This window comes from Humulus lupulus, chromosome 9 (assembly GCF_963169125.1).
Source record: "Humulus lupulus chromosome 9, drHumLupu1.1, whole genome shotgun sequence".
In the NCBI taxonomy this organism is placed as follows: Eukaryota; Viridiplantae; Streptophyta; class Magnoliopsida; order Rosales; family Cannabaceae; genus Humulus; species Humulus lupulus.
In genome coordinates, this window is record NC_084801.1 from 41,391,295 (window position 1) to 41,419,117 (window position 27,823).

At 35.9% G+C, this 27,823-nt stretch overlaps 3 protein-coding genes and 1 long non-coding RNA gene across 5 annotated transcripts; 3 read left to right on the top strand and 1 right to left on the bottom strand.

Annotated features, from left to right (window-relative positions):
• Nucleotides 1-3,508: 3,508 nt before the first annotated feature.
• On the top strand, nt 3,509-7,899 carry LOC133802461 (alpha-glucosidase). The gene is made up of 5 exons (XM_062240773.1): nt 3,509-3,815; nt 4,330-5,018; nt 5,601-5,831; nt 5,941-6,587; nt 6,847-7,899. The coding sequence occupies exons 1-5, from the start codon at nt 3,559-3,561 to the stop codon at nt 7,723-7,725; spliced, it is 2,703 nt and encodes a 900-aa protein (XP_062096757.1). The 5' UTR covers nt 3,509-3,558; the 3' UTR covers nt 7,726-7,899.
• A 968-nt stretch (nt 7,900-8,867) lies between these two features.
• Nucleotides 8,868-23,858, bottom strand: LOC133802462 (uncharacterized). 2 transcript variants are annotated; one of them, XM_062240774.1, is made up of 13 exons: nt 23,518-23,858; nt 17,204-17,825; nt 16,745-16,929; nt 16,102-16,182; nt 15,969-16,010; nt 15,832-15,876; nt 15,081-15,167; nt 14,579-14,705; nt 14,151-14,231; nt 13,254-13,373; nt 9,895-9,959; nt 9,492-9,597; nt 8,868-9,192 (listed from the first exon to the last, which is right to left on the bottom strand). In XM_062240774.1, the coding sequence occupies exons 1-13, from the start codon at nt 23,698-23,700 to the stop codon at nt 9,080-9,082; spliced, it is 1,857 nt and encodes a 618-aa protein (XP_062096758.1). In that variant the 5' UTR covers nt 23,701-23,858; the 3' UTR covers nt 8,868-9,079. The 2 variants fall into 2 exon arrangements, 1 of the variants encoding a protein (XP_062096758.1); XR_009877352.1 differs by lacking the exons at nt 8,868-9,192; nt 9,492-9,597 and having other exon boundaries at nt 14,155-14,231.
• On the top strand, nt 9,071-9,653 carry LOC133802464 (uncharacterized). Its single transcript, XR_009877353.1, has 2 exons — nt 9,071-9,202; nt 9,298-9,653. It is a non-coding gene; the product is annotated as an uncharacterized LOC133802464 (long non-coding RNA).
• A 137-nt stretch (nt 23,859-23,995) lies between the features above and the next one.
• Nucleotides 23,996-27,038, top strand: LOC133802463 (uncharacterized). Its single transcript, XM_062240776.1, has 6 exons — nt 23,996-24,408; nt 24,836-24,987; nt 25,182-25,292; nt 25,376-25,526; nt 25,765-26,036; nt 26,450-27,038. The coding sequence occupies exons 1-6, from the start codon at nt 24,157-24,159 to the stop codon at nt 26,691-26,693; spliced, it is 1,182 nt and encodes a 393-aa protein (XP_062096760.1). The 5' UTR covers nt 23,996-24,156; the 3' UTR covers nt 26,694-27,038.
• Nucleotides 27,039-27,823: the final 785 nt, after the last annotated feature.

The window sequence follows — 27,823 nt, forward strand, 5'->3', positions numbered from 1 at the left end:
TAATCATGCATCTCATATATACATATATCCATATAAGCATGCTTATCCATATATCCATATAAGCATGGTGATCTTGAAGAAGAAATCCTGATGAAACAACCAGAATGTTTTGAGGTAAAGGGTAAAGAAAATCAAGTTTGCTTATTAATGAAATCTTTGTATGGCTTAAAACAATCACCAAGGCAATGGTATAAGCGATTTGATGATTTTGTTACTAAAATTGGTTTCAAAAGGAGTGCTTATGACAACTGTGTGTATGTTATGAATGCAAAGTTAATTTTCTTTCTTTTGTTATATGTGGATGACATGCTAATTGCTAGCAAACATATATGACTGAGATTGACAAAGTTAAAACAGGGAATTTGACATGAAGGATTTGAGGTCTGCCAAGAAAATACTTGCAATCGAGATCACTAGAGACAGAAAGCTAAGGAGATTGAAGCTATCTCAAAAGGGGTATGTTCTAAAAACTTTATCTTAGTTTGGCTTTGATAAGGTCAGTTCTGTAAGTACCCCTATAGCTCAACAATTTAAACTCTCAAATTCTCATTCTCTGATAACTCTATGATTTAGAGTTATTTTTATTAACTTTGAACTTGAATTTTGGGTGAAAAGAGTAATGAGGGTGTTGTTAATTGTAAGTTTGTTTAGTTTTTACCTTTATTTTCTAATTAGTGTGTCAATTCAAGAGTCTTGTGATTTGTTGGTAGTAATTGTAAATATGTGTGTTTTGTTATCTAGGGAAGGAACCTTAAACTCGCCAAGGGAATCAAAAGAAAAAGGGGACAGAAAGTTGGAATTGCTGCTCGAATGCTGTAGGCCAGAATGTTAGCAAATCTGGAAAATGAAGACTGACGTGGACAAAAGCCAGCTGCAGTTATTTACTGATTTCAGTGCCTATGTGGCACCCATTTAAAGAATTAAGTCAGCTGGCTGAGGTGGCAAGGAGTAATGGACCAAAGATGGAAATGAGCTTTCTAATTAGGGTAAGGTGAAAAGGAAAGTACCCCAAGAAGAGAGGACAGCCGAAATAGAAGGGTGGAGGACACAGTACGTGGAGGAATATACATTTTTTCAGCAAGAAGAGTACAGAAAAAAAGAGAAAAAACAGAGAGATACACAGAAGGGAAAGATCAAAGAAGCTCACGGCTAGGAAGGAAGAGGGTTTTAGCACAAGACTTTACTACTCTCTCTTTCTTCTACATTCCTTCTTTTGTAGTGTATACTCTTATTTTGATTAATCTGTGAACTGTTGTTACCATGGATGAACTATTTTTACATGGGATTGTAATTTTCAGTTTAGACATGAACTAATCATTTTGAGATTTGGATGGCTATGAACCCTATGTTATGACTTATTAATGAAATGCATGAGTTTAGTAATTTTCCTTTGTTCATTCAAGTGAGATGAATGTTAAATGATTGTTAATTACTGGCCATGACTAACAATTTAATTAGCTAGATCTGATTTTGGGAAGAATCTATCTAGTGGAGTTAACTTGAATGATACAAGAGGAATACCATGTTTAGGTAGTTCTTAGTGAGTGAAATAGGAATATTTTGCTACCTTGTATAACCTGAGATTTGGTGTGTAATTGCATGTTTTACAACCTGGTTTAATATAGGAATGTATTGAATTACGTTGTGGAATTACCTCAGTGGGTTTTGGAAAAATCTCACTGGCTTATTTAGAAATCTGTTAACTCTGTGCATAATTGCTGAACGATTGCTATAACAACTGGGCAGATCAACATAGGGGGAAATAGCCATTCAGATCCATTAGTCCATAGACACTTTTCTCGAATTAAATTTTGCTGACATCTTAGCTATATTTTAATTAGAATTAATTGCAACCATTTAATTTCAGATCCATATTACATTCATTCTCATAATTCCTTTTTCTTTTACTTTTAAATTGTTATTTAGTTGGTTTTGCATTTGCTTAATTTGAAATCCCTGTGGAGACGATACTCACTTACTACTATATTACTCGTTGCCGACTGTGTATACTTGCACATTTTAATTGCTTAAATTTACGCAACATTCTCCCTCTACTGATAAAGAAGAAAAGTTAATGGAATCTATTTCCTATACTAATGTGGTAGGTAGCATAATGTACATCATGGTCTGTACAAGACCCGATTTATGCTATGGTGTTAGTGTTGTGAGTAGGTTTATGGGGAAGCCAGGTATTGAACATTGGAAAGTTGTAATGTGGCTCATGAGGTATCTAAAGGGAACATCTGATATAGGATTAATATATGCTTCTGATTGCAACAAAACAGGTATATTGGGATTTGTTGACTATGACTATGCAGGAGATTTAGACACAAGAAGGTCTCAAACTGGTTTTGTTTTTCAACTTAATGGTTGTACTATTAGTTGGAAAGCTAACCTTCAATCTATTGTAGCTCTCTCACCAACAGAAGCAGAATATATTGCATGTACATAAGCTGTTAAGGAAGCCTTATGGCTTAAAGGGATCACTCGAGAGCTAGGCATATATCAAATGTATGTAATTGTCTACTGGGACAACCAAAGTGCCCTGCATCTAAGCAAAAATCAAGTGTTTCATGAGATGACCAAATATATTGATGTAAGATTACACTTCATCTGAGATATCATTGCAAAAGGAAGGGTTCAATTGCACAAGATTGCCACAGAAAATAACCCCTCAGATATGCTCACAAAATCACAGCCAACAACCAAGTTTAGACATTGTCTAGGCTTTCTTCAAATCACACACATTTGAGCATTGTGATATGAGGAATCTCTGTTCTAGTTTACATTATAAATGTTTTTTGTTTGTTTATTGATTTGTAATGTACATTAATACATCAAGATGGAGAATTGTTGTAATGACCTGTCAATCTACCTCAGTCTTCATTGAGTTAGTTAGTTAGTTGAGTAACAGTTATTACTGTTATTTCTTTGTACTCTCGGGTTCGCTATATATAGCACTATTCTATCTTTTGTAAAGACACACTCAATTGTAAACTTATTTTTAGATATATCAATAAAGTTAGAGAGAGTTTTCTGCCGTGGACTAGTCTAGTGGGATCTTAATTGTCTCACTAGGAAACTACGTAAATTGTGCATGTGTTCTTGGAGGTTATTGTTCATTGAAGTTCTTGGCCGGTTTGGGAGTGTTCTTGCTTTGCATAACATTATTCGATATCCTCAATTCATTAATGTAGCTTCCTTTTACTCGTAATAAACCCCAAATCACGTCGTAGACTATGTGAACAATTATCCATAAAAAAGATTTTTAGCTACACACGTGCAAAGCATGTCTTGGAGAAACCACTAATTTAGTAAGAAGAAAAAAAAACAGTTCAAGGTATCAAAGTAGACCGAATTTTTGGGTTAGCTGAAAAAGAAAAACATATCGAAGTAGACTAAGCGGAAAAGAAAAGTGGGAAAGTGGGGCCATAGAATGGTACGTTTTTGTCGTTCATCTTGAATATTGAGGATCACATTGGTGCCTTGGTGACTATGGGACTTGTAAAAGTCAAGTAGAGATATTAACAACGCCTGTGTTTCCTTGTCCAAGTGATAATGGATAGCTCCAAAAACAGAGCTATTCCACCACTAATTTTCCATAATCAAATTCATCATTTTCTTCTTCTTCTTCTTCATTTCTCAACTTGTTTTCTTTCTTCCACAGCTCAAGAAACAGCTGTTGTTGGGTATGGCTACAAAATCAAATCTATTAGTAGTGAGTACTCGGGCAAATTGTTGACTGCCAGTCTTCAACTAATCAAGAACAGTTCAACTTATGGTTCTGATATTCAATCTCTTACTCTCACTGCTAGGTGAATTTCTCTCACTTTCTTTGTTTTTGTTTGTTTAAAGCTTTTATTTTGCTAAGTAAAGAAATTAGCCAAACCTTATCCCCAAATTGTTTTTTTGATTGGTCAAACCCTCATTATACCCAATACAGGAAACCCAACTAATCATGAAAGTTAATTTGATATAATATACTTTTATTATTATTGTTACTACAGTTAAACAGTGTATAAAATTCAATTTCTTGTCTGCATCTCAAAGAAATGTAAGATTTTTATGTTTCTGACACTTAAAAACTAACATAAGGTCAAGTCACTTTATATGTGTTTAGTGCTTACACAAATCATATTCGAATAACATTTGATTGGTTATGGAATAGTGAATCTAAGTGTATTTTTGTGGAGTTCATATTAATGCTTTAAAAGAACTTTGTCTTTTCTGGATCAAACATTTAAAATTAGAATATTACGCCAGCAATATGTATATGTATATGTATACATATAAGCTCTGAATATTATTGATACTATTGCTTCAATTCAGTTACGACACAGCAGACCGTCTCAGAATCCGAATTACAGACGCCAAAAAGAAGCGATGGGAAGTACCCAAAGACATCGTCCCTCGCCAAAGCCTCACCCAATCCCAGTACCGATTCTTGCCAGAAAACCACCTCACCTCGCCAGAACTTCAGTTCCCGGCGAAACCCAATTCAGACCTGGTCCTGACCTTCCAAAACACCACCCCATTCGGCTTCACCATCTCCCGGAGATCCACTGGAGAGACCCTTTTCGACACTTCTCCGGTGAAATCAAAACCCGAGACTCGCTTGGTTTTTAAGGACCAGTTCTTACAGATCTCTTCGGCTCTCCCCAAGGACCGGTCCAACCTGTACGGACTGGGCGAGCAAACAAGGAAATCGTTCAGGCTGAGCCCCAACCAGACTCTGACTTTGTGGAATGCTGACATTGGTAGTGTTAATACCAATGTTAATCTCTATGGTTCACACCCTTTCTATATGGATGTGAGGTCCCCATCTGGATCCACTCATGGAGTTTTGTTGCTCAATAGTAATGGTATGGATATAGATTATAGTGGAGACAGGATCACCTACAAGATGATTGGAGGGCTTATTGACTTGTATTTCTTTGCTGGGCCCAATCCCGAATCGGTGTTGGACCAATATACTGCGCTCATTGGTCGTCCGACCCCAATGCCCTACTGGTCATTTGGTAGGTAGAACTGTCTCTATACTGATCTTTCTAAAAAACAAATAAGAAAAAGAAAAGGAAAAGGAAACTGCACACCACTTTAATGTATGGTAAATTTTTAGACATATTTTGTGTCAAATTATTGTTTTGCTGGTATGTTGATTGTCGTTTTGTTGTTGTCAGATTTGGGCTATATGATTAAGTTTCTATTATGTAGGAAACTGCGTTAGAGGTTTAGCTATAAATGATTATTCATACTTTGATGCATAGAATGAAATTAAAGCAAGTTTTTGTTTAATAGGAATTTTACATAAAGAACAACATTTTTCTTTTCCCACTATGTTTGGATGGAAACTTGTATTCTAGGATTGCTAATTGTTTTTCTTAGTTACAAGTTGTTAGCTCTCTGTCGCTCAACAAAGCTTGAGAGAAATTTCAAGATTTCTACAAATTTGTTGAGAAAGAAAAAAAGAATTATGAGTCTCTGAGTAGTTAATTTGAAATTGAGAAGTCATGAAGTTGCAACCATATAGCAAAATTTACTTACGTTCCTGGAAATGCAAAGAATAATACTCTTCATTTTGTTCGTTTCCTTTTCTCAAGGATTCCATCAATGTCGCTACGGTTACAAGAATGTTTCTGATGTCGAAGGAGTTGTGGCTGGTTATGCAGCAGCTAAAATCCCTCTTGAAGTTATCTGGACAGACATTGACTACATGGATGCCTTTAAGGATTTCACTCTTGATCCTATTAATTTTCCAGTCAAAGAGATGAAGCGTTTTGTTAACAAAGTTCATCAAAATGGACAGAAATATGTCCTCATCATAGATCCTGGTATGCACTGACAAAAAACAGAGGACTTTTGTCTTTTAACAAATAAGTTATGTAAATTGTTCCTCACTATTACTCTGTTGTAATAATTGTGGTTAACCCCCCTTCACAGGCATTGGTGTGAACAAAACTTATGATACCTACTTAAGAGGGATGGAAGCTGATGTTTATATAAAGCGTGATGGTGTTCCGTACTTGGGGCAGGTTTGGCCTGGACCAGTCTACTTCCCTGATTTCTTGAATCCTGCTTCATATAAATATTGGAGTACTGAGATCAAACTGTTTCGAGATTTTCTTCCCTTTGATGGTCTCTGGCTGGATATGAATGAGGTTTCCAATTTCATTACTTCACCTCCAAAGTATTCTTCTAAACTTGACAACCCTCCTTACAAAATCAACAATGCTGCAATTAGGCGACCAATTAACAATAATACCTTACCAGCAACATGTTTGCATTATGGTAATGTAACAGAGTACAATGCACATAACCTTTATGGCTTATTTGAATGCAAAGTCACCAATGCTGCCTTAGTCAATGTGACTGGTAAAAGACCCTTTATACTTTCTAGATCAACTTTTGTTGGCTCTGGTAAGTACACTGCTCATTGGACTGGAGATAATGCAGCCACATGGGATGATTTGGCTTATACCATTCCATCCATTTTGAACTTTGGACTCTTTGGAATTCCAATGGTTGGAGCTGATATATGTGGTTTCAGTAGAAACACCACCGAGGAGCTCTGTAGGCGATGGATTCAGGTAAATGCTCAGAGCATTTGTTTCTTAACATCATATGGAATGTTGTTACACAACCTAACAAGTTATTTGCTGTTCTTGCTTGCAAACAATCACATTCTTATAGAAAAACTATTTAATCAGTCTTGGTTTATTTATGCATCATTCTTAAAGTTCATTGGTATTAGGACAGTGTTAAGTTTTCATTTATCCCGTTCATTTAAACAATATTATGATTTTTATAATCCATCTTAATTAAATTGCATGACTTTGTAAAATGCAGCTTGGTGCCTTTTACCCCTTTGCAAGGGATCACTCTGAAAAGTTTACAATTCGTCAAGAGCTCTATCTTTGGAATTCAGTGGCTGCATCAGCTAGGAAGGTTCTTGGCCTCCGCTACCGGCTACTTCCCACATTCTACACATTAATGTACGAGGCACACAAAAAGGGAACCCCTATTGCAAGACCCCTTTTCTTTTCATTTCCTAAAGACACCAAAACTTACAAGATCAATTCACAGTTTTTACTTGGTAGAGGAATATTGGTGTCACCTGTATTGAAGCCTAAAACAGTTTCAGTTAATGCATACTTCCCAGTAGGAAACTGGTTTGATCTGTTCAACTACTCACGTTCCGTGAGTGGAAGAACAGGTCAGTATGTCACACTCAGTGCTCCTGCAGATCATATAAATGTTCATGTTAGAGAAGGCAATATCTTGGCCCTGCAAGGAGAAGCAATGACAACTCAAGCAGCTCGTAAAACAGCTTTCAACCTCTTGGTCGTTTCTAGTATCAGCACAAAAAGCACTGGGGAAGTGTTTTTGGATGATGGCGAGGATGTGAAGATGGGAGAGGTGGGAGGGAAGTGGAGTCTAGTAAGTTTTTCAAGCTCAGTAGGAAGGGATGGGGTCATCATTGGATCAAACATTTCCAATGGACAATTTGCTGTGACTCAGAAGTGGATCATCAATAAAATCACACTTATAGGACTAGAAAAAGCGAAGAAGGTGAAAGAGTACAAGCTATATTCTGGAGGAACGTTGATAAATAATTCTAGCATTAAAACAAGTTTTTATAGCTTTGGAAAGTTCAGCACAGTGGAGATGACTGGTTTGCCACTGCTTATGGGTGAAGAGTTCAAGTTAGTTCTCACTTTTGGCTAGAGTATTTTCCAGAATGAGAAGGTAATTAAGAAATTGAGTGAAAAACAAATAAAAACTAGTTAAAATTAAAAAAGAAAATGGTCAGTGACCTTTTTCTTATCTAATGATTACTTCTGGTTATTTTGGGGCTGAACTGTCATAATATTAGTATTTAGTATATTGGAGATTTATAAACTTTTGAGTCATATTTAGTATATTGGAGATTTAAAACTAAGCTGTCCAAATGATAGAAGTGGGCAAGTTTAACAAATCAGACATTCACTAGAAGAACTTAATATGACTCAAAAGTTTTGCAAAAGAAAAATAAAACCCTAGTATCTAATATGATTTTGTTTCGACCAACTCAAAAATGTTTTCAATGGCATAAATACCTGATTATCAATTTATATTCCGTTTATAAACGTCGTTTGAAGTGAAATGTAACATGTTTAAAATGGGTTATGAGTCTTATGACATCTTCATTGTTATTATCTTGGATTTTTGAAGTTTTAAACATCTTCAATGTTTAAAATGGGGTCGAGATGAAGTGAAGATTTTTGAAAAGTACTTGCTTATGAAATCTTCAATGTTATTAGTCTCGATTGCCAACGCCGAGCCTTATCAAAAAGCTCCTTGATACTGTTCTTTTTTCTCCTAGCTGAAGCTTTATGATGAAAATATTCTGTCACCACAGTTTAGACAAATAGTCTTTTTTTTTTTTGCCTCCAATACTCGTCTTTTTTTTGTTTTACTTGATGAATCCAAGTTGCAAGTTCGTATCAACATAAATTATAATTTTTGTTTTGCTTTAACAAGTAGTTTATACTAATAACGATTCAAAAAGCTAGTAGTAGAACAACAATGACCGAATTTTATTAGATTAGATGTTGTCACTTGTTAGATTTAGATGTTAATTTTGCATCTCAAATGTATGTACAACATTATTTTCTCTTATATAGAATTAATATGTGGAGATTCAAATGTCTAAATAATGCACATTTTAATATCCAGCAGTTCTGCTCATCTTAACTGGGATCATATATGGTATCACAGTACATAGTTGGATACATTTTTATCTCAAGTCAGCTCTTCATTTTACTGAGTTTTTTATGCACTAGATTTGTATCTTTACAAACATTTAACATGACATAAGATCACAAATAGATCATAAATTGGCTTTGGTATCGAATCGTATAACTTTAAAAACATGAAAACTATAAAAGTTCTCATATAATTCTAATTTGAATGTACCTTTCAACACATGAAATTAACCAGAGTGAGCTATATTGTATTCTTCATTTTTCATTATGTCTGTGTCATACATACATCTCCAAACTTAATGACAAACCTTACTCTCCAGGTTTAGCATACTTGATCACAACCCTGGCTGCCCTTTTGAATTCCCCCCGAAATCACCTAGGAGGCGTTCAATTGTCTTTCTCGATATAACCTTGTCGATTTCGAATGCTCTCATCTCCTTCATAAGACCTGCACAAAGGTTACATGTTAATTCAATTCATTTATGAGAAAATGCAATGCAAACATATTCATATCAGCTAAATCATCATTTGTTATACTGTCTATTGCTTTCAGCTACTCGTAAAATGAGCCCAACTTTGTCTATGCTGTAGTTGGGTATGATTTTGTTTGAAAATATATCCTTCATTACAAATTCATCTTATGATATAGCTTCTTCTCAAACAAGATTACAAAATTGATATGTAGCTGGTAAATGTTCGCCGAATAAAACAAGTTCATCATGTGTATGATTTAGGAGAAAAACTTGCCTGGTCGATGGAGATCTTTGAGAGGAAAATGTGCCGCATTTGAGTTAAAGAACACGAGCAGAGTCTTCATCAGCTCAACAGACTCGGTAGAGACTAGAATCTCCCTCTAAAATACAACAGACGTAGCTAGAAATGTCAAATTCTATGACTAGATCAGATAAACAAAGTGAAAGGGGACCTCATGCAATGTGTGGAGCCCAAACTTTGAATGCCTTCCCCCATTTTTGTATGCATAATAAGCTCTATTGAATTACATATGAGATGATGATCATATGGAGATGTGAAGTTTTGATTTATGGTACTCGTGCATTGTTGTTATTGCATATTCTAAGTACAACACAAATTAGATAAAATTACTAGTTTTGAATCAAAATAATGAACACAAAATATTATATTATCTAACCTTGAAGTTTTTATTCGAATCGTAATATCCAGAGACAATCATGAGAAGCCTAAGTTTCTCCAACCCTGAAATTTGAACCAACTATTAGAGGGACAACCAAACATGATCATGAATCTGATAGCAATACCCAAACTCACAATTCAATAAATGAATAATCAACTAGACTTTTCATTAGAAAATACCAAGAATTCGATAGCTTGGTTCTCTCCAAACACAATAGAGTTTATAACAGAAATTGCACACCCAAAACACTTTACAAAATACTATTAATACTCTGGCTTATCTCACTCCCGTGTACCTCATACACCCAACAATTCTCCCTCTAACTAACTCTGTCACTCACTGCTAACTTGGCCTTCTTTTTGCCTCTATACCTTCTGGCATACACGTATGTCAATGGTGGTGGCCTATCATTACCCCCGCCCCAAAGACGCACCTTGTCCTCAAGGTGAAAAGTGGGAAATTGCTGCCGGATCGTCATAAAGTTCTCCCAAGTGGACTCAAAATCTGGTAAGTGCATCCATTTAATCAATACCTGCGGCTGCTCCTTGTGCGTTCCTGGTCGCATATCTAATACAACTTCCGGTTCTAAGAGCCATTCCAGCTCCGCTGTCAGGTCCTTAGGAAGCGGTGTTGCTGTTTGGTGAGGGCCCAAGGCTGGTCGAAGCATGGAAACATGGAAGACATGATGTATTTTGGCATCCGTTGGAAGCTGTAATTTATAGGCGGTCTCCCCAATTTGTGACTGAATCTGGAATGGTCCAAAGAACAAAGGTCCTAACTTTTGATTGCGTCGTTTTGCCAAAGTTCGCTATCGATACTAGCATCTGGGCTGAGCGGGGGAGTTTCCTGAGTTTCGGACTCTTCACTGTCGTCCGCCATTAACAGCACCTGCAATGTTTTCTGCTCACAGACATGTCCTCTGTGAAATTTTTTGTCACATTTAAAACATATTCCCCTATTCTTCTTATCCTGGTATTCAGCCTCAGTCAATCTCCTCTGTCCAGCAGTGCTAATCGGTTTCCCAGCTGTGTTCCCTGCACTCCCAGTCGATTGCCCAGATGGTCCCTGGAAAAAAGAAGTCGAGCTCCTTGAGGATGATGGCATCGGCGTGTATCGTGGAATCGCAATTGGGCTGGGAGTAGACCTACTGTTTCCTCCCTTCTGATGGAGGCCCAAGCTGAGTAAATAATGGCCCTCTTCAATCCTCTGGGCCGTCTCCATTATGTGGGCTAGGCCCGTTGGCTGTAGCACATGCAGTGTCCCTTTCACTTCTTCTTTCAGACCCTTGATGAAACTACCTTCCAAGATGTGTTCAGGTACGCCGACCACTCTCGAAGCCAGAGCTTCCCATTTCAATCGATATACTTCACTGTTGACTCTTGCCGGACCGACAAGAGCTCTTCCGTTGTGGAGCCGACGGGCACTTCTCGAAACCGTAACAGCAAAAGGTGTTTGAGCGCCGACCAGGAAGTAATCGGGCGACGTTGATGCTCCCATTGGAACCAAGTCAGAGCATCGCCTTTTAGGCCGATGATGGCCGCCTCCAACATACGGGCCTCCGACAATCGACTCAGTAAAAAATATCGCTCTACTCTAAAAACCCACCCATCGGGATTCTCTCCCGAAAACAACGGTAACTCCATCCTCGGCGGTCGGAAATCCCGTCCTCCTTGCGATTCCGTCGCAGCAAACGGACTGCTCGTCGTCGTCCTAGGCGGAGGTTGGTTCATCGCCGGATCTGCCATCGGTATGTGAGAAGAAGAGCTATCTCCGTCAACTGCCTTTCGATGCCGATCATCTCCTTCACTTGGTCCACCCGTTCCCGTGCGATGTGAAGTGTGTAAGAGTTGAGTGATGTGCCCAATTAAGTACTCCACCTTCTTCTCCAAACTGGGTATTCTCTGAGTGTCAGCTCGAAGAGCTTCCAAATCGTGTGGGAACTGTTGCACTTGTGCCCGGATTTTCGAAACCTCCCGACGTAGCTCCGACTGCACCCCTTCCAGCTTTTCTTCCACCATTTCCAACTGAACATTTGCCTTAGGTCCCATAGTAGATCTGGACCCTGATACCACTATGATAGCAGTACCCAAATTCACAATTCAATAAATGGATAATCAGCCAGACTTTTTCATTAGAAAATACTAAGAATTTGAGAGCTTGGTTCTCTCCAAACACAATAGAGTTTATAACAGAAATTGCACATCCAAAACACTTTACAAAATACTATTTATACTCTGGCTTATCTTACTTCCGTGTTCCCCATACACCCAACAATTCCCCCTCTAACTAACTCTTTCACTTGCTGAATTGGCATTCTTTTTGCCTCTATACCTTCTGGCATACACGTATGTCAATGGTGGTGGCCTATCAGAATCATAACTTGCTTTTGGACTAAGGAAATTAAATGCTAAGCCCTTGAACTAATCAAATTATAGAAAATCATGAATATATAAACTAGCTATGTGGAAATGATGGATATTTTTAGGTCCCCTTTGTTGGGCCTTGGACCAAATAAGGGCTTTGAGCCCAAAAGAAAAAAAAAAGAAGGCAGCTCATGTGAGCTGCATTAATAAAAAAAAAAAAGTAAAAGAAGGGGTCGGGTGGTGAGAGGAGAGAAGCCAGCAGTGAAAACAGAGAAGAAAAAGAGGGAAAGATGAGAGAAAAGCTAGAGTGAGAAAGAGTGGGTTTTGGCACTTTGATTTGAAGATTGAGTGGTTGATTCTCATCCATTTGAGCAAATTTTGGGTGATTTGAAGATTGAGTGGTTGAATCTCATCCAAATTTTGGGTGATTTGAAGATTGAGTGGTTGATTCTCATCCATTTGAGCTCAAATTTTGGGTGGTGAATTCTTGCAAGGTGCTCTACAAATTTACCAGTTTCGATACTCTCCCACCATACTCATTTGGTGAGACCCAAATTTTTTTTTTGGTCTATCCATCTTTATAAATAATGGCTATATGTATTGTTGATACAAAATTGTAATTTTGATATTGTTGTGAGCCTTTAGTTATACTTAAGAAGAACATTGTAATCTCATTATTGGACTTTGGTGATAGTGGATGATTTAAGTAGACAACGGTCCTCGTGGTTTTTCCCACGTTGGGATTCCACGTAAAAATTTTGGTGTCTCACTTTTATCATTGTTTATGATTTATATTGTTTGTGTTGCATTGGTGGATATTGCTAGTTGTGGTGTTTGATAAGTAATTTCATTATTGACATGCAAAGAGGAAAAAGTTTGTGTTTATTGCAATAGTTTTCCAAACAGATATAATGTGGTCAATTTGTATAAAAGATTGTAAAGATAACATGTCTATAAAAATCACTGATTAGGATGGTGAAGTTTACTACTTACGCTGAAAGTACTTAATTTGTTGTGATGCAGCACTCTCGTGAGAGAGAAGTTGTCCAATAGAAATTCCAATAGAACTCATCCCGTTGTTAGACAATCTTGAACCAGAACTGTCTTGTATACCTGCTTTTATATTTTTATGGTTATAAAAATTTATCACAAAGTGAAAAGTGTTCCATATCGGAGAGGAATAAATGAGATGAGCAAGGATGCCACAAAAAAATTAACAAGTAATGGAATCTTCTTGTACAAAAATTAAAATGTTGCAACAGAATAAAAAAAAAATGAAAATGATCACACATGATTTAAAGCATGATCCAATATAAAGTTATAAACTGTGACACTTATTAGACCACCAATTCAGTACACATATTCGAGGAGGGTCTAAATGTAAACTATTGAGAGGGGTGTGGAATATTTGTGAAAATCAGAGAGTTTTCTCGTGTGGTGTTCTCCAAGTGACTCGAATATCCTGGAGCTGGTTTTTATCCTAATTTAATATCAATAACAGTGAGCATTTGAATCAAATGCAACTTGTGCCTACTTTAAGACTTTGATAAGCCAGAATCTGAGAAATTTTTTATATTCTATCATATGGGGAGTCGCCAAATTTATATATAATTATATCAATTCAGTGAAAATATTTACCAAGGTTCTTGTGGTCTATAGGTTTAATCCATCAAAATAGCTCCAAGGATGACACTGGTTCCTTAAATTTCTTGTCATTCTTGCATTGGAAGCTTCTAATGCCTATCTTATTCACTTCATTTTAGAAAGTACCATGACAATCCATTCAATATGATGGTGCTAAATGACCATTAAAATTCTAGGTAACGAATGATCACAGGTATATTTTATTGATTATTGAATAGTTATTCAAAGGTTGTGAAAATATCAGACCTACTCTTGTCCATCTCTTGAAATCTTTGCGCAATATGTCAACCACTTTAAGCTCTGATACATCATGCTTCTTGTATTTCACTGCAAACCATAGATTACACCTCCAAAAGGTGACTTTTATGCATATAAATAGCATGATAAGATTATTAGCTTTGATGAAACACAGAGAAAAGAACAATGAAAGAGAGAGAATAGAGAGTGAATAAACTAAGCTTTATCGAAATGGAAGTGTTGAATATAAGAAGAGAATACAATACTTATTCATAATGAGCTAAAAACTAAGAGCAAGACTAACAGACTCATAATAACAAACCTTAACAGATCGATTAGCTACCACTTAACTAACTGCCAACTTGCTTAATCAGCCAACTAACTAACTTCCTTTGGTTAACAAAGATTGCATTCATATTAGATGATAGAATACATACATAATTGATAAAGGCCACTGTACCCCAGGCGACCTGCACCATGGATTAGAAGTGTAGCCATGTACTTATCTTTGGAGGAACAAAGAGGTTTGGTTAGGTCCTCAGTGTCTGACAGGATTCCAGCTAACTGCAAGCATAAAAGAAGGCTAGCAAAGAAAAGCCAATGAAGAAAAAGATAGTATTCCATAGTTAACTGAACATTTAGTCCTTGAATATTCAGGAAGGAAGAACAAAAAATATTAAAATTTACATATGGCAGGAAATGAATTTTTTAGTACAGCAGCTTACAATCTAATGAGAAGACTTGGGCAAGTTTATATCATTACATCCTATGTATACTTAAACTAAGTTAAACAGGAGAGAAAGTGTGTCATAGGGAAGTCTGGGAAGGGAGATAGGTTGAAAAAACAGTGGAGAGAGAGAGAGAGAGAGAATCAAAAGATGAACTCAGAATCATAGCCAAAATTTCTTTCTTTGGTTGAATAGAACTAAAGGAAGTTACCAATAGTCTACTGAATCCTTTCCCAACCAACGTTTCTGGTGAAGTCAGTGCAAACTTCTCGGCAACAATTGTGCAGCATGAGCAGTCCTGTTTCATTCATTGAGAAATCAGCAGATTGATATCTACATGCTTTCAGTACATGTGCTTTCAGATATAAGATACACAAATGCATAAACTATCTTAGAGTAGTTACGAACATAACTATACATTATATAGATTGACTGTTTCAAGAAACAAAATTATCTACATGAAAAGCGAAGAGCATCAAAATGTCTTGACCATAGCAGATAAAATGTCCTATAAAACTCAAATTCACATACGAAGTTTGCATGCGATTTTTCTTCCACTTTTTAAATGTTCTAATGTTTTCCCTTGTCATCATTTCAACTTCTTAACAATATTTAGTAAGCTCTTGGAATTCAGTTGCTAAAAGGCAATTAATATAAGAGTAGGGAGTCAATGATGCACAAATGTGTGAAAAAAAAAACTACAAATCAGATTTCAAAATTTTGAATCCGTTAATAACTGAGATCCTGAATAAAAAGCAGATAGAGCAAAGAAGAAAATTAGCTCATTGCTATTTCATGTAAAGCCTCCAAATCTAAAATGAGACTACACTTTTGGGTCATTTTTGCCCACAAAATAATCAAAATCAACCTACCTATATTTATGAAAAGTAGGTACAGAACTATGAAAAATAAAATAAAATGTAAACACAGCAAGATATATACTCTCAACCACAATGTTATACCTCAGTTTCAGTAACAATTTTAACCCCAGGATATGCCGATTCACCCTGTCAACCAAATAGATATAATCTTTTAATTGGTTCTAGTTCTGAAAATCTACAAGTAACTCAAAATTTTAGTGCGTTGTTAGATAGATCACCTTTTGGCTAGTTAAAATTTCAACTATTGCATCCTTCAGTGCCTGTTTTAGAAACAAAGACAGACAAGTATATCATTTTCTACAACTAACTGCTGAAGTATTAAACTTTTTTTTTTTTCAAATGAACTGATACCTCTTGTTTAGCAGGCAGGTTTTGACCATTTAACAAAACTAGCTTAAGGCTCCCAAACAGATCATAATAGAACAGATCAACCTAATCACAAGTCCATAATTACAAAACAGTATTTAGTTGGAAGGGCATATTAAAATTTATATATACATGGCACAAGCATATACAATTATAAAGTACACGTGGCTATTAGCATCTACATCAATATATATTCAAATTGTGTGTACATGAATTTATACACCACAGATAATAACTGCTTCTCACTGAGGACAAGGATGAAAATGGAGCAGTTGGCCAATATGATAAACAATATAATTTCAGAACGAAGTCCAAACCGAATTACTTGATTCCATACCAAGACTGAAAGAACTAACTTAGATTCCAATAGGAAGGAACATGATGTAAGGTAGTCAAAGACAATGGAAGTTGGACAAATGTTATTTATGTTTCCAACTTTCAAAGAACATTGAATGAACTCAAATAAATAGAAACAATTTCTAAAATGGTGCCACCGAGAAAACTACACTATCAACAATGATCTTGTCTAATAAAATAGTTGTAGACCAAGGTTCTCTCTAGCTTTTTCTCTTGCAGCTAACAATTATACACATTAATTAAGATTTCTATGCAGTCAAATAGGGCACACCTCATCGATAAAAATTAAGGATGTATGGTCCAATTGGCATGACTCAAACAACCATTTAATTTCAACATGAGCGCTTAATTCTTCCCTCTTCATGTTGATGACTGGCACAGTGCAGTATTTGTCCATTTTATGTGTTTCATTGAGGTAGAAGGCATAAGCGATGGTGGAAGCAACAGAACCAACATCTGTACAAGCTTAGAGTCAATGAGAACGATATAAACATTGCAATTGGTCAGAATGAGTGTGATTTACTCAAAAACATAGAACAGTTTCAACGGTTCATTGATAGTCCAAATCATGAGAGTAACTACAGTGTATCTTTTAGTTCTTTACATGCAAAGATATTATGGCAAGAGATCATCAAGCAGTACATTTGAACCCCACAATTGTGCAAACAAGGTTAGGAGAAATGTCATGATAAACTATGGATAGGAAAACAATGGTTCTAAAAAGGATTACCAGGGACATCTTGGCCAATTACAGCATGCAAGAATCTTCCAGGTACACCAGCATTGACTTCATCCTTTCTTGCTCTTAGATATAAATTAAGTCTCTTAGCAGTTTCACACTGTTCGACAACTTCCATGTTTGGTGAGATTCCATTGTAAAATGATGCTGCAGATTGAGGAAGTGGAACACTTGATAGGTCTACTTTTCTTTTCTTTACTAGATATGTTTTTTCACTTGGTTTTGAGGAACCATGAAAGGTTGGATGACCTTCATATTTCTCAAGTGTTAAAGCACCAAGCTCATTTATGGAATCTTGTAAACTTCTAAAACTGTAATCTGAATCCGATCTAGCTCTTGCAAACACAGCTGGAGTTGTTTTGGAAACTTTTGTTGACTTCTCAAAAGTAGTTTGTTGAAAAGGCTCAAAATTGGTATTTGTCAGTGAATCTTCGAATGAGGATTCCATGGACGTCTCATTTCCATAATCAAAATTTTTAAGTCTTCTATGACCAATGTCTGACCGGGAAACGTTCTGGTTGCCAGTACTTGTAGGAAAATCGAAGGTAAAATTCTGATCATGTTTTAACAGACCCTTGTAAAATGGACTCTCACGTTTACGGGTGAATGTTTCCTGTAAATTAAGTAAACAAATGCATTACTAATTAGGAAGAAGAAAAAAATATGATTAAGAAAATGAAACACAAACCGTTCTTAGACCATAAAATGAAAATCACTAAACTGAGTTTAGGAGATGAGGTACTGAGGGAAGTTCTAAGGAAGAGAAGGCTCTTGGTTTATGGAACAAATTGGCCTCCCATCTATTTGAAGAAATCTTTAGCTAACAAATTATATCTAGAGAAGAAGCTTTACATTACACCTTGCGAATGGAGGACACAAAAGAATTACGTAAGCATTTAGATGATTTTAATAAAATTATTTTTGATTTAACTAACATTGGTGTAAAATTGGAAGATGAGGATCAATAAATTATCCTACTAAGTTCTTTGCCAAAAATATATGAACACTTCATAGATACAATTTTTTATGGCAAAGACACTCTAACAATGACAGAGGTGAAAGCAGCACTAAACTCAAAAGAAATTCAGAAAAGAAGTGATGACAAATAAGAATCAAACGCTGAAGGATAATTTGCAAGAGGAAGGTCAGATAAAAGAGAACACAAGGGGCATAAAAACAATAGCCGAGGGGGTCACAGATCCAAATCTAAATCAAGAAATGTTGAAAAAAGGAAGGGCACTTCAGAGATGAGTGCTATGCATTAAGAGGCAAGTTAAAACAAGAAAATAATCACAAGAACAAAGACAAAGGCAAAGCAAGTGTTGCTGAAGATGGATATGACTCAGCTGATGTGTTGGTGGTGACAAACACAGAGTCAGATGATGAATGGATTCTTGGTTCAGGTTGCTCTTTTCATATGTGTCCTAACAAGAATTTGTTTTGCACTTTAGAAGAAAAGACTGGTGGTACAATTTTGTTGGGAAAGAATAAAGCTTGCACAATCCAAAGTATTGGTTCATTTGTAATGAAACTTCATGATGGAGTTCAGAGGACAATACAAATTGTAAGGTATGATCCTGAACTAAAGATAAACTTGCTATCTATTGGAGTATTTGCAATTAATGGATGCACTATAAAATTGATGAAAACTCATTTAAAGTAATCAAAGGTAATCTAGTTGTGATGAAGGGAGAATGTAGAAATGGCTTACATTTTTTAATTGGCAAAACTATTACTGGTTTGGTTTCAAGTGTGTCAACTACAGATGAGAAAAACATGACAAGGTTATGGCACCTTACATTGGGTCATGTTAGTGAAAGAGGTCTGTCAGAATTAGAGAAACAAGGTATCTGAAAAGGAAAGCTAAATGGTAAACTACAATTTTGTGAAGAGTGTGTTTATGGAAAGAGTTGTAAGGTAAAATTCAGCTCAGGGGTTCACACTACAAAGGAGCAGCTTGGTTACATTCATTCAAACCTTTGGGGACCTTCAAAAGTTTCAACTCTTGGTGGTGCTAACTACTTTCTAAGCATCGTTGACGATTTTTCAAGGAAAGTTTGTGTGTCCTTATTAAAGACCAAAGATGAGGCATTTTGTAACTTGGAAGAAGTTAGTTGAGAGTCAAACGGGTAAGAGGATTAAGAAATTGAGGACTGAAAATGGGCTCGAGTTCTGCTCAAACGAGTTCAAACAATTCTGCAGCAAAGAGGGTATTGCAAGGCATCACACAGTACCAAAGACACCACAACAAAACGGCTTAGAGGATGAACAAAAAAATCTTAGAAAGGGTGAGATGCATGTTAAAGGGAGCTGGATTCGATAGAAAATTCTGGGGAGTGGTTGTCAAAGCAGCCTGCTATCTAATAAATCGATGTCCATCAGCAGCTCTAAACTTTATAACTCCTCAAGAGAAATGGACAGGCCATGCACCAAGCTTTGATCATCTCAAAATATTTGGGTGCACAACTTATGCACCCATCATACAAGATAAGCTACAGCCAAGAGCCATAAAGTGCATGTTTCTTGGGTATCCCGATGGTGTTAAAGGCTACAAACTGTGGTGCTTGGAACTGGGATTCAAGAAATGCATAATCAGTCGTGATGTTGTGTTTAAAGAGGACGAGATGGAAATGAAGATGGAACCTACATCAAGCTCAGATCAGAATATGAATTCAGAAAAGGAGCAGAGTTCAGATATGGTTCAGATTGAGGTGGAAAATGGCAGAAGTATACCAGATCAAACTCAACAGCAACATTCAATTTTAGATGACGATGATGAGACACAAGGAAGTTTGGAAAGTTATCAGCTGGCCAAAGATCATGAAAGAAGAGATATAAAAGCACCTGACTGATTGGGATTTGCTGATTTTACAGCATTTGCACTTGCAGCAGCTAGTGACTTAGAAAATTCAGAACCATCACCATACTAGGAGGCTATTAAAAGCAAAGAAAGGGTTGAATGACTTCAACAATACATGAGGAAATGGAATCATTACAGAGGAAAAAAAACTTGGGTTTTAGTAGACAAGCCAAAAGGTCAAAGACTAGTCGGATGCAAGTGGATTTTCAGAAAAAAGGAGGGAATTCAAGGAGTGGAACAAGCAAGGTTTAAAGCAAGACTAGTTGCAAAAGGGTTTACTTAGAAAGAGGGCATTGATTTCAATGATATATTCTCACCAGTTGTTAAGCAAGCATCTATAGGAGCAATAATGGCTAAAGCAGCTCAAATGGATCTTGAAATAGATCAGATGGATGTTAGAACAGCTTTTCTACATGCAAAATTAGATGAGAAGATCTACATGAGACAACCTGAAGGTTTTGAGAGTAACAACCCAATTCAGGTTTGCCTTTTACTTAAGTCTCTTTATGGTTTAAGGCAAGCACCAAGGCAATGGAATATTAAATTTAATGAGTTCATGACAAGAATTAGATTTACTAAAAGTAAATATGACCCATTTGTATATTTGAATGGAAAAATTTATTTACTGCTCTATGTAGATAACATTTTAATAGTTGGTAAAGACAGGGCAGAAATAAATAAACTCAAATGTCATTTGAAGAGTGAATTTGAGATGAAGGACATGGGAGAAGCTAGAAGGATATTAGGAATTGATATTAAAAGATCCAGACTGGTTTTATATCTCTATCTTAGAAGAATTACTTGCTGAAAGTATTAAACAAATTCAACATGAATCAAGCTAAACCAGTATCTACTCCACTGACTTCTCATTTTAAATTGTCTAAAGATCAGTCTCCAAAATCAGAAATGGACAGGATGCACATGGATTCAATTCCTTATGCAAGTGGAGTTGGCAGCCTTATGTATGCAATGGTTTGCACAAGACTGGACTTAGCCCATGCTATGAGCATCATTAGTAGATTCATTTCAGATACAGGTGAAGAACATTGGAGTGCACTTAAATGGATTCTCAGATACATTAAACGTTCTCTTGATGTTGGACTCATCTACAAGTTCAATGACTTGAAACAAGGAGAGGTAATCGGGTATGTAGCCTCAGACTATGCTGGTTGTTTAGACACTAGAAGATCACTATCAAGATATGTGTTTACAACGCAAGGTGGATGTGTTAGTTGGAAATCGAACTTGCAGAAAGTTGTAGCTCTGTCTTCAACAGAGGCTGAATACATGACAGCCATTGAAGCAATCAAAGAAGCATTGTAGCTCAAAGGTCTCACAAATGAACTGGGATTCAACTCTGAAGATATCACTGTACATTGTGATAATCAAAGTGCTATCCACTTAATGAAGAACCCCATGTTTCATGAAAGGTCCAAGCATATAGATATCAAGCTACACTTTATAAGAGATGTCATAGCAAGCAAAGAAGTCCAAGATAAGAAGATTGCAATTGACCACAATCCGACAGATATTTTCACAAAAGGAGTAACTTAAGCAAAGTTTAGGCACTGCCTAGACTTGCTGAACACTGGTAACTGTTGATATGCCTCATGTGAGGCAAAGTGGAAACAATCCTGCATTTTATCTTAATATTCAAGTAACTGAACCAAGGTGGATTTGTGTAAGAATGTGGTCCAGCCACTTAAATATATCAACAATACATGGCAACTGAGCTGGAGTAAAATTACCAGCTGTCAAGTTAGTTGGAGTTCTCTATTTTGATACTAGCTATATAAGGGAGGACACAACTCATTTACAGAATAAGAAAAAGAATTCAATTTTAGTTTTCTTAGAGAGTTTCTGGTGAGTGAGAGAGTTTAGAAGAGTTGTATTGTTCTCTCATTTTCTCTTTGCGTAAAGGAACAAGATACCTGAAGGGTTCCTTGGACAATCATTAATATACAACCTGCCATTGTTATTGACACCATTAATAAAGATAAGTGCAAGCCCTTTCTGTGGTTGTTTTCTCGTGGAGGTAGTCCCTGACAACAGGGATGAACCACGCAATTCCATTGTTGTTTTTCTGATTAATATTGATTCTACTTCTGAAATTTAGTTCCATAATTGTGTCGTTAATTCTGCATATCAGATTTGTTATTTGTAACTAAGATTAATATCAATCTTGAAAGATCTTGTTCAAGTTCGTTCTTGGTTGGTGATAGCTTTGAGCACCACAAGCTGGGTAAATAACCATTTGGTAACTATATTTTATTGAAATACATAATTGGTACCTTGTAATTTAAAATCGTATACACTCAAATTTTCTCAATATGAACAAACTACCCTTATTTAAATGTAATTAAGTAATTACATTTGGATTTAAAACTCATATAATTAAGGGCAGTTTGATCATATTGATAAAATTTTACTTATTAAATTTGAGTTCAGGGTACCAAATATCCAAATATGTACGATTTCAAATTACCAGATGAGCATTATTGAAAACATATGTAACAAGTTTTTATTTCGATAAAGTACAAATGAGTATTTACCCTATTTAGTTTTAAAAGAAGAATTCCAGAAATACATCAGACTATTCATAAGAATTCTCAAACTCACTACTGTGTATGCTAGCATATTCTGCAGGACAAAGACTGACAACACTGGGAAACTTGATGCACTGCTCATATATTATATTTTATGAGAAGTAGCCAACAATGCATATTGCAAAATGAACGACGAAATCTAAACCAAATGTGAATTCAGATGACAGATGTAAGAAAATTTCTACTAGAAATGATTTTGGAGTTCCAACCCATATCAAAATAAAAGGCTACTCTTGGAAGGGTTTTGGCTGAGCATCTTAGGATAATCCAAACTTGTCCTGGATGTTTTTTTTTTGCCAAGTTTTCCAGTAACATCAAATAACATCCAATAGGCATATAGCATTTAAAACCCACATTGGTCACGCCTAATCTAATGAAGCCTAAATCAACAACTCAAATATCTCCATCTTAACTTTGCAATAACTGTATAATAAACCAAAAATTTGAAATTCGAATTTTTTTTTGAAAAAGGAGGGTAGGATACAATAAATTATTCCGCTATTAGTAATGCGATTCAATTTATTTGAAAACATTAGAAGTATGACTACACAAATTGTGTCAATAACGCTACACATGATTGTGTTTGAAACCACATGTGTACTATTTGTGATGGAAAGAATCATAAAGGAAAAGATGTCTAAAATTATTTAATTTTTCTTTTCTATTCTAAAAATATTCTCAACACAGTCTAGCCTACCTCAACCGAATTATGGTTACCATTCTATTATGAGAAATGGAATGAAAAATCAATTTGCCACTATGACCTCAAATATCAAATCATATTGGATAGCATTGCAATGTTTTTCAGTAGTAATTTACAGTAAATATGTTTTTCTAACCTGTTGCTGGCTAGCAAAAGCTCTTGGAGAACCCATATTAGACAGAGAGAATGCAGTAAAGAGAGAATAGATTAGAAGAGACTGGCATTTATGAGGAGGTTTTATTATTAGGACGGTTGGCATGAAGACTAAAACAAAGAAACAAGACAGGAGCTTGATCAGAGTCTTTGAGGAATCCGCCATTATAATCACACTTTCCTAAGATTTGTTGTTTTCAACTTTCTGATTTGTCTAGGAGTTTTCGAATGTTCACTTCTCTTTAGACTTTTGTGTGGTTTTTTTATATGCTTTGGCTGGTGGCTGGTCCCCACTAAACAGCTGAATCTTATTGTGAGGTGTTACTTTCACAATAAGATGATTTAGATTCCATTAAGCATTTATAGTACTTAAATACTCAATTGTTTAAAATTAAGTTATTGATTTTAATCATTATTTTAAAAGTCTTAACATTATTTGATCGAAAAAAGTATCTTTCTATATAACTATGGTTGACTTTTATGATCAAGCTGAATTGAATTGAAGTGTTTGGTTGACTGCTACGAATACACATCTCTGGATTGATCCCAGGGCTCACCATATCCGTTAGACCTGTAAGTCTGTAACGATTAAGTATTGTCCTCTGTGAAAAACCCAATAATAATGTCTTCACCATTCTACTCCACAACCGCAACACATCACCGGAGAAAACCTCAAAGCATCAAGGAGCAAGTAATTACTTCGGTTTGTGGACCCATACAACTCGACATTGATCCGGGTCCGAATCCCCGACCGGTATTCAAGGTCCTAGCATTCGGGTCAATCATATTACTCCTCTTCCTGCAGTTCTTACCCGCAACCCATTTTCGTCACCCCTCTGATCGTCTCAGAAATTGGTTCCCTTTCCCTCCTACTGTGAGTGGTTAATAACTTCCTTTCTGTTTTATACTTGCAAAAGTTATAATTTTGGCATCTTTTGACTTTTTCTTTTTCCTTTCAGTAATGAGACATAGATGTATGAAGTGGTACCTAGTTTGTATGTGGCATCTTATTCTTTTTCATGCATTGACAGTGAGAAGTTGCTTAATTGATGATAATGTATATAATCTATATACTATTACTTGTTGAGAAAACTGTAGCTATGAAATTCGTGTATGGCCCTGTTTGTGTTACTGTGTGTATGAAATTTCAGAAAGTTTTGCAATCTGTATTCTAGAAATATTAGTTGCCACACGTTAATTTACTTTCTATTCTGTGAAAAGCTCTGCAAGAAAAGGAATGACACCGCTTATTTAGTCTTGTTTTTTTAAATAGTAATGCTAGCTAGCTACTATCTTTGTAGTTAATAAAAGATAGGGCTTTTGTTGAGGGAAGTTCTAGTCTCAAGACGGAAAAGGATGGAAATGATGGAATGGTGCACATTGTCTCCTGGATGGACTGTTTAGACCTTCGATTACTTGCTGTCCTTGCTAATTCCACGCTGTCGAGCTCAAGGTTGGTTTGTGTTTGAGATTCACATGTTGCATTCCATGGACTAACTATTACAGCATCAGCATTTTTGTGCATAGCTATTTGGTTTCATTCTTCTATTTGGGCTTGCTGATGTACTTAAAGAATCATATTTATTGAGAAATAGGTATGGCCAGTTAAATTTTGATTCCCATTCACTTTTGTTTTGTGCTATTCAGGTCTTCAGAAATGATTTTCTTTCATTTCTTTATTCCTAATGGAATTGAAGATACAGTATCATATTTTAAGTTGAAAGTATTATTTCCACACTCAAACATCAAAATTCATGGGTAAGTTTAGTTTGCTTAAAGTCGGTTTGTGAACTCCACCAAGTCTTTCTTGGATATTTATTGATGCTTGTCTAAAATCTAAGGCAGGAAGAAGTCAAGGAAGCAGTCAACACAGCTATATCTGGGGTAGAATATTCAGAATTAAGTTTTGAGAAAGTAGCACCTTTTGTCATTCCAAAAGTCCACCAGTATTTAAAGAAGTTCATATATGTGTCACCAAGTGTAATAATGACGGTTAGTGTATGGATTTCTATCTAATAGCTCAATAAGTTGTCTATTAGTGTTTTGGGTTCTGTATTTCCTCTCTTTGGGTGAGAAACATCCTGCTTTGCATTCATGTCCCAATGAACGATAGATCTTTATTATTAAGTGAATAACAATCATTATCCTAATGTTAAGACCCAGTCATGTAATTAAGTTGCTTGCATCTCTTAAGGTTCGATTCCTTCAATATTTGTGTTCTATGGTTCAGGGAAGAGTTGAAGAACTAATTGGAATTGAGTTGAGCAATTATGCAGTTGCAGCTGCGGAGAACTGTGACAAAAAATTAAGCAATTTGGTTAATACAGATGTGTTGGATGCTATCCAAAGATCTGTTTCAAAGCCATGGGTTTCTGAGACCCCTTATGCCAAGAATTCATGCGTACCAGACTTAAATGTGCTGTTGATCAATGCAAGGAAATTTGAAGGAGACTTTCTGCAAGCTGTCCTATGGTGGAGAAAAGTTCTAAATCAGAGTGAAAGGTTTTGTGTTTATGTTTCTTTTTCTATTTTGCTGTGCATCTCTTTTGCTTTTTGGACATTGTATGTGTTAGCATTCCATATTTTACTGTTAAGGCATCAAACGAAATTTGATATTTGTTACGGGAGAGATGAGAATGATATAAATGTGGAAGCCTAGTTCTTGGCAAACTAATGAACTTGTTTTAAATTCAATATCACCATAATTTTGAAATAGGTACATTGCTAGATTATTCCCAAACCAGTAATTGTTAGCTTGTGCTAATGAAATGGACTTGCGTGATAGTCAAAAACATTTCATATGGGTGCTTATTTTCCCCCCTTGAGGATTTTCACTTTTCAGTATCATGTTCATATAATTCTTCCTATAATTTCTTTGTCTAATTGAATTTTTCATATACTTTTCATGGTCACAGGAATGGCACTGAGAACACAGCATTTGTGTTAGCACTGTACAATAGATATCTCAAGCTTTCTGATCCTTGGTTGGTGAGAGAGGTACCGTCGTTAGAAATCATCAATAGCAGTATACTCATCAATTACGATGGACCCAAAAGAGTTTGCTCCAAATTTGGTACGGACAAAGTTGGAGAAGCTGATCACGGAAAAATCTGGAGAGGATACCTTCCTCCACTGGCAGACCGAATCTTGGGCGATTAAAACTTCACCTGCATCTCATTATCCTTCAGTATAGAACTTCATTCAGATCCAGTGACATAAGGTTTTCTACGAAATGAAGACATTATATACCTTTGGTATAAGCTTCAAGAAAGATTCTTCTTTTCTTACATGGATATATGCTTCTTTTATTTTAATATCAGTTGGAGTTGGACATCCTCTAATGTTATTAGTTTGAATAGAATTTAATCACCGATTCAACAATGCATGATGCATCCATTAGGTTTGCTTTTATTTCTAATATAGCTTTGTAATGGTGTTATATCCGAATTCGAGCTAAATATAATTAGCTCCGGACACCAAACCGCAGCTCGTATATTCCATTAATTGAGTAGCATATGAAATAGCTAAGGGATATTTCATCAATATAGATGAGAACCAAGGCATGAGATTCCTTGAACTTAGGGAGTTAGAAGTCGAGCTTAATTACATTCGTCTCAATATTATTTTGCTCGGAGGAGTCAAAGAATGTCACCGAGATTGTTTCTTTTCCGAATCCCATAAATACAGGGATTCTATCCTGAATTAGGAATCAGATCGAATCAAGGAAATAATGGCAAATATTGTCCATTAAATGAACAATTTGAATAATCTTGGGCATTTATTATGTAATGTATTGTAATATTTTGCAAAGGGCAACTTCCTTATTTGAATTGGGGAAACCTATATGCTAATTTGCCCTATAAATAAATAAATAGAGAGGGAATAACAACAATATAAATGATGGAAAAAAAATATATGCAAAACTTCGGAGAAAGTCCTTTGTGCTCTAAACTCGAGAAAACTACTCAAAAATAATAGACTTGCAGGCACTGTAGATTTTAACTATAAACCATGTAAAAATTTCTTGTGTTTTATATTTATTTTTATTAATTTGGTTTTATTAAGCCTAAACACTCTTATTTTTAGTTGACAAAAAATCAAGTCAACAATTTGGTGTTTTAATTAAGAGCATTAGGCTAGTTTCAACTTTTCGTCTCTTTTCTTCCTCAAAAAAGAACACCATTCTAAAAAATATAGTAATGACGACCAAACGTTCAACATGAGATGGAAAAATGATCTTCCCCATTTTCAGGAGGAATGCGTACCTGTAGTTCCCACGGGAGAAGGCA

Bases quoted from the DNA above. Each gene is read 5' to 3' on its own strand.
- LOC133802461 (XM_062240773.1), top strand. From the start codon at position 3,559: ATGGATAGCTCCAAAAACAGAGCTATTCCACCACTAATTTTCCATAAT. The intron at 5,019-5,600 runs GTAGGTAGAACT...CCTTTTCTCAAG, and splicing joins AATGCCCTACTGGTCATTTG to GATTCCATCAATGTCGCTAC. The intron at 5,832-5,940 runs GTATGCACTGAC...CCCCCTTCACAG, and splicing joins TGTCCTCATCATAGATCCTG to GCATTGGTGTGAACAAAACT.
- LOC133802462 (XM_062240774.1), bottom strand. From the start codon at position 23,700: ATGGCGGATTCCTCAAAGACTCTGATCAAGCTCCTGTCTTGTTTCTTT. The intron at 15,877-15,968 runs GTGATCTATCTA...TTTGGTTGACAG, and splicing joins AAATTTTAACTAGCCAAAAG to GGTGAATCGGCATATCCTGG. The intron at 9,960-13,253 runs GTAAGTAGTAAA...TTCAAATTTCAG, and splicing joins ACAAATTAAGTACTTTCAGC to GGTTGGAGAAACTTAGGCTT.
- LOC133802463 (XM_062240776.1), top strand. From the start codon at position 24,157: ATGTCTTCACCATTCTACTCCACAACCGCAACACATCACCGGAGAAAA. The intron at 24,988-25,181 runs GTTGGTTTGTGT...TGTGCTATTCAG, and splicing joins TCCACGCTGTCGAGCTCAAG to GTCTTCAGAAATGATTTTCT. The intron at 25,293-25,375 runs GTAAGTTTAGTT...CTAAAATCTAAG, and splicing joins TCAAACATCAAAATTCATGG to GCAGGAAGAAGTCAAGGAAG.